An 8763-nucleotide genomic window follows, 5' to 3' on the forward strand; every position below is an offset into this window, starting at 1 on the left:
TCATCCCTTGTTGAGTTGAATGGTATAATCATTAAGCATGCCCATATGAAATGGTAACCTCTTCTCTTCTTTAGCTTCAAAGTTTTTCTTAATCACGGACATAAAAAATATTGATTTTTATTGATTTGAAAAAGGCTTATGATAATGTTACAAAAGGTTTTAAGTTAACTAGAACGAATGAATAAATACATGTATTGCAAGTATAGTGAAGGCCAACTGGTGATAGGGAAGGAATTAATTTGGATAGAGTGGTAAAGTAATCTCTTTAAATACTCTAGAGATTTAAAAGGTTTTAAGTTAAGTAGAACGAATGAATAAATACATGTATTGCAAGTATAGAGGAATTAGTTTGGATAGAGTGGTACTGTTTGTCCAAAGTAATCTCTTTAAATATCTCGGCTAGAAGAGTATGTCATAGGATTCAATTGAGGATAAGTTGAGAGAAGGGAGATTGAGGTGGTTTGATCATGTGAAGCTTAGAAATAGAAGGCTCCAATTAGACCTTTATAGTGGAGAAAGCAAGTCCACCAAATTTTTGGAACAAAGGTTTAGTTTAGTTTAGTTTAGTTGAGTAAATAGATATTGATTGAATTCTGCACGATTATTGGCTGAATTCATTACATCATGCATTATTTCGAAATTAAGGAAGCGACAGTGGATATGATTTGTTACACATTTTCTGTCAATGAAATTTGATACACATTGAAACTGTACCTTGGAATGTTTCTTATCTCAGGAATTATCGTTCATTAGCGTTTTGCATTTTATGCTAGTTGTCACAAGAACTATTGATGCTTGTCTGTTTTCTATTGATCTCTACATTATATAAACCCGTTGCAGAGCTGGCTGTGGGTAGTATAGTGAGGCGTGTTTTACACATTATTAGGGAGGAGGATCTTTCTCTGACCACTGCTGCTATCGCGGGATTGATCTTATCAGCTGTAAGTGATGATGAAGATGATGGTGAGCGAGATGATGATCCAGTTTTGTCAGCCTCTGTTGTTGCTGCTGCTGCTGCAAGAAGTACTTTGCATCCACCTTCCTTGCAGACTCTCCTGTAGGACATGCCTGACTCAGCAGCTATTCCTCATACTTCTTCATCAGGGGGTGATTCTGGAGGAAAAAGCAAATGTGAGCTTCTCACTTTTATGATCTTTTAGACTGTTGTTTGTTACATCTTATAGAATATGTTAGTCCATGATGTGCTAATTGGAATTAGAAATATTGCATCTGTATTTTTTGAACCTAAAATAAAATGGTTGGACATTTGTTTATTATGAAAATTGGCGCACTGTGGTGTTGATAGCAATTGTGTTGAATGTTGTAACAATTTTTATTGAATAAGCCCAGAGCCTTGTGCCCTTTTCCTTATATTTTTTCTTTGGGATAATGCATAGCATTATGGTATTTAAGAATCTATTTTTCATAACAGCTGCTGATAAAAATTCGAGAAGTCGGAAACTGAAACATGATGTTATTGAAGCAGTTAATGAGCTTATACAAGATATTGCTACTTGTCGTGAACAGATTGCGGAGCAAGCAGTGGAACATATTCATCAAAAGTAATTTTTCCATCTTGGTCTATAACAACTAAGTATATCTTGACTTTGCAGGCTCCTTTTACTTTTGTTTGGCTGTTTGCACAATACGTACCAGTTGTGCATGATGGTCTTGGCACGTACAGGGTTCTGTTTTTATTTCTCCATTTATCTGAAAGCAAACCCGTATCACCATATGCACAATTCGCATTGGGCAATTCAAACTTTCAATTTAATGATGTAAATTTTTGTAAATTTTTTATTTATACATTAATGTATTGTTACCATCTCTTAGTTTTACTGATTCAATTATTAAATACATCTTCAGTGAGGTAATATTAACTTTAGGCAGTTCAAGAACAGTATTGGAATTCCTTTGTGCTGCAAAGGATAAGAAAAGATCTTTCCAAGTATTTGTTGCTGAGGGTTCTCCAAGGTTTGTACAAATGACTTGGGCTTCATTTGCAATGCAAAATAAGTATTTTTTGATGGTGAAATTTTGGTATTCTCTTTGTTACTCAACTGTCTCATTACTAGTCAGCATTCAACTAGGTATCAGGGGCATCTTCTTGCTAAAAAATTGGTTGCAAGAGGTTTACAGACCACTTTGATCGCTGACTCTGCAGTTTTTGCTATGATTTCTCAAGTGAACATGGTATATGAAAGTCCTTTTTTTTCCCTTTTTATTTTCTTGCAATGGATTGGTGGACCATTCCTTATTCATTTTGAAACTTGCAATGTGAAGGTTATAGTTGGGGCTCATGCTTTCATGGCCAATGGTGGTGTTATAGCACCTGTTGGATTGAATATGGTTGCACTTGCAGCTCAAAAACATGCTGCCCCATTTGTTGTGCTTGCTGGTAGTCACAAGGTACGTTTTAACAGCTTTCCTGGAGCTTTGGAAGTGAACAAGCAAATCGTCTTTTTTGAACATTAAATCTTGAATTGCTTGCTTTCTCCTCTTTCAAGTGGATTGAAGCTGCTGCTGCTAGTAACTTTCTGGTGGTGTGAGAATAAGTGCCAATAAAATGGATAATAAGATAATGGAATTTCCTGTTTCTTCAGTATTAGTCCTTGTTAGAATATTATTGTATTAATATTGTTTTTTTCAGTGTATTAATATTGTTTTTTTCAGTATATTATATATGAGTGTGTACACATACACTTATGATATGTGCAGAGAGAGACAGAGAGAAATCCAGCATAGAAGCTGTAATGGACGGGATGCCCATTGCCCAGATTGACCTGCTGACTTGAGTTAACTAGGGCATGTCAGTTCCAACAATTTGGGCCAGCTGAGACTAAACCTAGGTTCCATTTACCTTTTCAAGCCAGTCTTATTCTTAGAATAATTTTACTTTGGGCTTAATATGCCAGCCTAATGGTGGGGGTTGGGTCAATATATCAGGCGTTAATTTGAATCGAGGCCGCTGTTGGTCCAACATGAGATCATCTCTAGTCCACCTTGAGCCTTTTACTCATAGTAACTGATCTCTCAAGTCTTCCTTGGACTTCCATTGCTGCAACAGAACTTGAGAAAATAGTTGGTAAATTTTCTTTTTAGTCTTTTAACATGTTCTGTTTTGCCTGCATGGCAGCTCTGCCCATTGTATCCACACAATCCTGAGGTCTTGCTAAATGAACTGAGATCCCCTTCTGAGCTGCTGGATTTTGGAGAATTCTCTGATTGCTTGGATTTTGGGAGTGGCACTAGCTTTCCTCTCCTTCATGTTGTCAATGCAACATTTGACTATGTGCCACCAAAGCTTGTTAGTCTGTTCATCACTGACACGTAAGTTCTACTCTTTTGAGGACTGCATGGGAGTAGTAAGGTCCCATTATTCTTGTTTTATGGCACTACTTTATATAGTTTATATGGTAATAAATGATTGATGTTCACCAACACATACTACATTTAGCAGCCTACAAAATATATGCATGCATATTGTGAATTGTTAGGTATTTGACCAACTGCAATCGCAAATTTGTGATACAGTCTACTAATTGTACTTGCTTCACAGCGGAGGGCATAATCCATCATACGTGTATTGACTCATTGCTGATTATTATCATACGTGTATTGACTCATTGCTGATTATTATTCTGCTAATGATTTGGTGGTGCAACGAAGACCTGCTTCTGGGAAATAAGTTGCAATCCTCACTGGTTTACCAAATATTTAGTTAAGTATTTCTTTCTTTCCTTCCTTTTTTGGTGTGTCTTTCTTTTTTAACTTAAACTCGCGTCAGTTGATGATGGTTTCTTGTTTTGGTGGTTGAATAGTCAATTTGAATTTATGATGCAACCTTGATGTAGCTGGAAAAAAAAATAGCAGACATTCCAGAAGTTGCAGGATTTCTGCAGTCTTCTAGCTTATCCAGCTGCTTCTTCTGAAGATTTTTGTCCATAAAAGATGAGAATTACACAACTTAAATTTTATTTGTCATTATGACTTCTGATGCTTTTGAGAGGTTAAAACAATATCATTTGCGAAAATTTGTATATTATATATGCATTTCACAATTGGCTACTGTTCATTGATATTTCTTCGTGAACTTTCAGGCTGTTTAGAATTACCATGGAAGGAAGAGGTGGATGGAGGGATATTTGAGATTTTAGCTCAGTTTATGGTACCATGTTAACCTCCACCAATGGGGAAGAAATGCACAAGTACTAGCTAAAGGTGACACAAGGGAAAAAAAATTACAAAGAGATAGGCTAGCGAATGGCCATTTTTGTTTTTTGTGAAAAAAAAAGTGACAAATGGAAAGTGATGTTTGTAATAGTGAATTAGAAGCTTTGTACTTGTGACAAAACCATGCAGTGACAAACCAACCGCTGTTGTACTTGTATATTGCATTATCCTGCAAATTTAATAGCAGCTGCTTGCATGTGGAGACTGTTCATAGTTTATGTTAGCAGCATACACCAAAGAAATAACTGATATGTATTTCTAGAGAAAACTTTTATATTATCAACAGGAAGCTTACGTAAAATCCTGATGCATCTTCTGTTCCTTTTATGCATCTGTTGCACGTTTAGTTCACTTAAATTACGCCAAGGATTATGAGATTCCTTCATCGCTAGCATTCTACTTGGTTTTCACATAATACTTCTTGAGATTAGCTGCTGATTTCTGTGCTTTCAATATAATTTTTCAGCCAATGCACCCTTTGTCCCTTACCAATAGTTCGCATATATGCTTGATACCCAGGAAGCAATTTTCAGAAGTTCTTTAGGATGTGATATTCCTAGTAGAATGTGAGTGAGTGGTAATTACACTACACCAAAGCAGATTTCAAGAATTTTAAATGTGTTTGAGAGCAAAAGAATATTATTTTCTAGACTGCTAAAAGAGATCATTTATTCATATTTCTAAAACTTGAAATTGCATTTCTTAGACTTTATGACAGAAGCTTTTGCAGTTTGGATAAGATTCTCCAATAGTCGTACTTTTGATAAAAGTTCTTAAATCGGGACGTTAGATGTGCGCTTGAGAGGAACCACACCAATGCATTCTTGAAGATTAATACCTTACTGGTTTCCTGATTTTCCCTCTAAAAATTTCACTCCGGTCTTAAGTACTGTTTTCAACAAAATTTTGCTTTCATGGGGAGGATAAATTTTACTTAAAACACTATTTTCCATATGTTCACGGTAACATTACTTGGCCTCCCAAACCAGGCGATCGGTAACTTTATTGAAGATAAAAATCTAATTTGTCCATATCAAAGGAAATTCTGATTATTCTTAGAAACGCTGAAACTATGTTGAATGAAATCATTTATATTGATGATCAATACAACAATGAGAAATAAATAAAAAGCTAGGTTCATTATGTTACAGGCTAACTCGGAATGAACAATAATCATTTATGTTCTACATCAAACCAGAAATAAACATAAGCTCGAGAACAGATGACTCGGACTCGCTGCAAGGCCAGCTCCCCACTTGTAACAACAGCCTTGGCACCCCCTTCTATCCGAGTTTGAGAAACAGAAACACCATCACAGTTTGTCTTCACAGAGGAGGAGAAAATCTCATTCCCCCCAGCTGTAGTCACGATTGGGTATGAGAGATAGTCCAAAGGGTTTGACTCACATTGAAGGATGCAGCCATCTATGGTTAGCCTTCCACTTCTATGAAGCAAGCAACAACCAAGCTCTGCCTTCACTGTTAGGTTCGTCAATTTGCAAGTGGACAAGAACTCTAATGCACTGCAAAAACACCACCACCAAATTCTGTCTTGTGATGCAAAATAACAGACAGATGTAGGATAACAAAATTTTACACTGGAGGTAGGCATGGAAAGCTGTAAATCTTTATATCAGAGTCTGATAAACCAAGCAACAGACAACCAGGCATCCCAATTAATCAAGAGTTGCATGCATGTCAGAGCCTTAATCTAGGCATTTAAGGTAATGCGATGATTTTGAAGGGAAATTTTTGTGATAACTACTAAAATGATAATTAATAACTGAGTTCAACAAGTTTTATGATGGTATGACAAGCACAACTAGCATGCAACGCATTGCTCGTAGAATAAGGTCAGAAAGCAGAAAATATCCTTATTGGTACATTGGAATAAACATCATCCTTTAATTAGAGTTTTTGGCCATTGAAATCCAATGGTAAGGAGAGTCCTAGTAACTTCCTTGACAGGGAACTCCAATAAGATCACCAGACAATAACAAAGCAATGCAATTGACATCTTGCATACCTGTCTGAACCTCGAGAACATAGGAGTGTTGTTTCATCGGGAAGCTCGCCTCCACCAATCTGAACCAAGTTGAGAATTGAGATACAAAGGGCACAGGTAGAAGAATTAAGAACTACAGAAGTATGGCATTCATGAACTGAATTCCTACAGTTAAACTACAACCCACTTAAAAATAAAGGGAAGGGCGTGAAGTTTGTGAAAAACAAAAGATAGAAGATTATAGGGTTTGCCAAGGGATGCCAAGCAAATTTTAAAATCGAATTAACTTGCATTCTGTACTTGTGCACCAAGCAAAGAGCCAATAATGTTAAAAAATACCTACATAAAAATAATTATGATTAGTGGGGTCAACTACAGACAGTGAGAGAGGATAACTTATTAGGGATATTAAACTCCAAAACTAGTATTGTAAATCAGGCAGGTAGGAATTCAATACAGCTACATCAAAGAATTTTGTCCAAAGGCCTTCACAGCTTTGCTTCACATGCCGTTACCCAATTAGTTATTTCAGGCTCAGACTACAGATGGAGTTGACTGAATTAGGTTGACTTAAATTATCTCCCTACATCACTTGCACACTTCTTTTTGGGGAATCAATCAATTGATGAACTTATCTAGAATATGTATCCACTAATGCATATTCTAGATTTACGGTATTCATATATCTATATGCTCTAGTTACTAGTTAAAGCTAAAACACCATCTCCAAGCATAGATAATTGGCACATACCAGGCAAAGTGGTTTATTTATTTGAATATTAGAGACATGATGACTCCCTCCCGCAGAGATAAGAATGGTGTCACCAGGTCTAAAAGATCACATGCATGATCAGTTTTCCTTCCAATAATTCAGACTCAAAAATCACATGCAGCAAGATGTCAATGTACATACCTAGCAGCAGAGACAGCCATCTCGATGGTGGGGAAAACACCAGGTTCCGATAAATCTTTGACAGATCGGTCTACTCGCAGCCACAAGCGAGGGTGACATGCCAAGAAATGCCATCTGTGGCATACGAGGGCGGTGTTATACCGATCTGCAAACTCAATAACAATTCATGACACAGAATGCTCACATTTTTATTATACACACAATGTACAAGGTATACACTGACAACTAGATATTATTATACAGTCTTCTACCTAAGATCATCAAAGGCAGACTCAAAGATGATAATAAACATGGAAAAATAAATGAAAATGTGTTAACACGTTAATATATAAATGTCAGACATACAAGCAATTTAATCTCGTAACATTTCCCCACACCCTTGGATTTGTCTCCTCCCTACTGATAAACCATCAATTTCACATCTAATCATGCTAGAATGCTACTAAAGTAAACCAATTGACTGCACATATTCACCTAAGGACACTGAACTTTGACAAATTATCCACCATTTTCAATCTCTCTCTCTCTCTCTCTCTCTCTCTCTCTCTCTCTCTCTCTCTCTCATCTGCTTCACAATTTAACAAATTAGCCATTCTTATTCAGGCTGCTTCCCCAACCCCCCCCCCCCCCCCCCCCCCCCCCCCTCTTTTTTTTTTTAAAACTGCTCAAAATCAAATCTTGGTTGTTGAATCTTAGACGAGAAAAATTAAAAGGAAAAAAAAATGCAACTCAGGTAATTCACACTCCTCTAACTGCTACACACTCTTTGCAGCAGCTGCACTTCATCTAACTATCAAGCTCAAAGGTTTGGTTTTTCCCCTACAATAAGGCAAACATTATACTGAGATTGCTACTGAGCAAAAATTACAATATTAGCTAAACGTTCAAGATTAAAACCCAGTCTTGCAAGGGACCACCAACAAACTAAAGATTAGAGTTTCGCATTTCCAAACCCAATAGATTCAATTAAACTAATTAGACACAAAATTAATACACCCCTCAGTTCAATTAGGGTTCATATATACATGGATACACACAACAAGCAAGAACCACAACAACAAGAAGACCCACAAAGAGAGAGGGAAAAAAAGGAGACCTGGAATTGGAGATAAGAAGCTGAAGATGTGCATAAGGCAACCATCATCAAGATTGTTTATGAGAGAAAAACACGAAGAAGATGCAGACTTCTTTATATGCTTCCACTTTCGCTTATCTTCCTCCTCCATAGTCTTCAGCCCCCTCTGTAAAACTAGTGCTCTTTACGATACTTCACCAATTTACATATTCCATTTCCACTAGCTGACGCCTGAGAATGATTAACCGAAGCGCGGCGACCCACGAGCTCACCCGATATTTTTACGGTCATTCACCCAGATATAGGCTAATGGGCCAATGGCCGTAAGGATAATGGGCTGCATTGGCCCATAGTAGGAGAAAAGGAAACGTATAACTTTTAACACTCCGATTGGACGCAACCGCAAACGCCTCAATTTTATTTGTCGGCCGCACGGTCCCACTGAGTCAACTTATAATCTTGTTGGCTTGTTGCAGACGATTCTGACACGAATACTATCTTTGCGAGAGAGAATGGCAATGGACGGCAGTCGGCAGTC

The 8763-nt window shown here is 37.1% G+C and overlaps 1 protein-coding gene, 1 long non-coding RNA gene and 1 pseudogene across 2 annotated transcripts; 2 read left to right on the forward strand and 1 right to left on the reverse strand.

Annotated features, from left to right (window-relative positions):
• Positions 1 to 696: 696 nt before the first annotated feature.
• Positions 697 to 3817, forward strand: LOC110666588 (uncharacterized; annotated as a pseudogene).
• A 58-nt stretch (positions 3818 to 3875) lies between these two features.
• LOC131181017 (uncharacterized) lies at positions 3876 to 4431 on the forward strand. Its single transcript, XR_009149647.1, has 2 exons — positions 3876 to 4009; positions 4101 to 4431. It is a non-coding gene; the product is annotated as an uncharacterized LOC131181017 (long non-coding RNA).
• An 873-nt stretch (positions 4432 to 5304) lies between these two features.
• Positions 5305 to 8515, reverse strand: LOC110666556 (F-box protein SKIP5). The gene is made up of 5 exons (XM_021827091.2): positions 8247 to 8515; positions 7151 to 7295; positions 6989 to 7067; positions 6259 to 6317; positions 5305 to 5755 (listed from the first exon to the last, which is right to left on the reverse strand). The coding sequence occupies exons 1-5, from the start codon at positions 8374 to 8376 to the stop codon at positions 5407 to 5409; spliced, it is 762 nt and encodes a 253-aa protein (XP_021682783.1). The 5' UTR covers positions 8377 to 8515; the 3' UTR covers positions 5305 to 5406.
• Between the last annotated feature and the right edge of the window lie 248 nt (positions 8516 to 8763).

This window comes from Hevea brasiliensis, chromosome 6, assembly GCF_030052815.1.
Source record: "Hevea brasiliensis isolate MT/VB/25A 57/8 chromosome 6, ASM3005281v1, whole genome shotgun sequence".
NCBI lineage: Eukaryota > Viridiplantae > Streptophyta > Magnoliopsida > Malpighiales > Euphorbiaceae > Hevea > Hevea brasiliensis.

What these genes read in the sequence shown, in the direction of transcription:
- LOC110666556 (XM_021827091.2), bottom strand. Translation starts at nt 8,376, where the DNA reads ATGGAGGAGGAAGATAAGCGAAAGTGGAAGCATATAAAGAAGTCTGCA. An exon ending in CTTCTTATCTCCAATTCCAG is followed by an intron (nt 7,296 to 8,246) that starts GTCTCCTTTTTT and finishes TTGAGTTTGCAG; the next exon opens with ATCGGTATAACACCGCCCTC. An exon ending in ATGGCTGTCTCTGCTGCTAG is followed by an intron (nt 7,068 to 7,150) that starts GTATGTACATTG and finishes GTGATCTTTTAG; the next exon opens with ACCTGGTGACACCATTCTTA.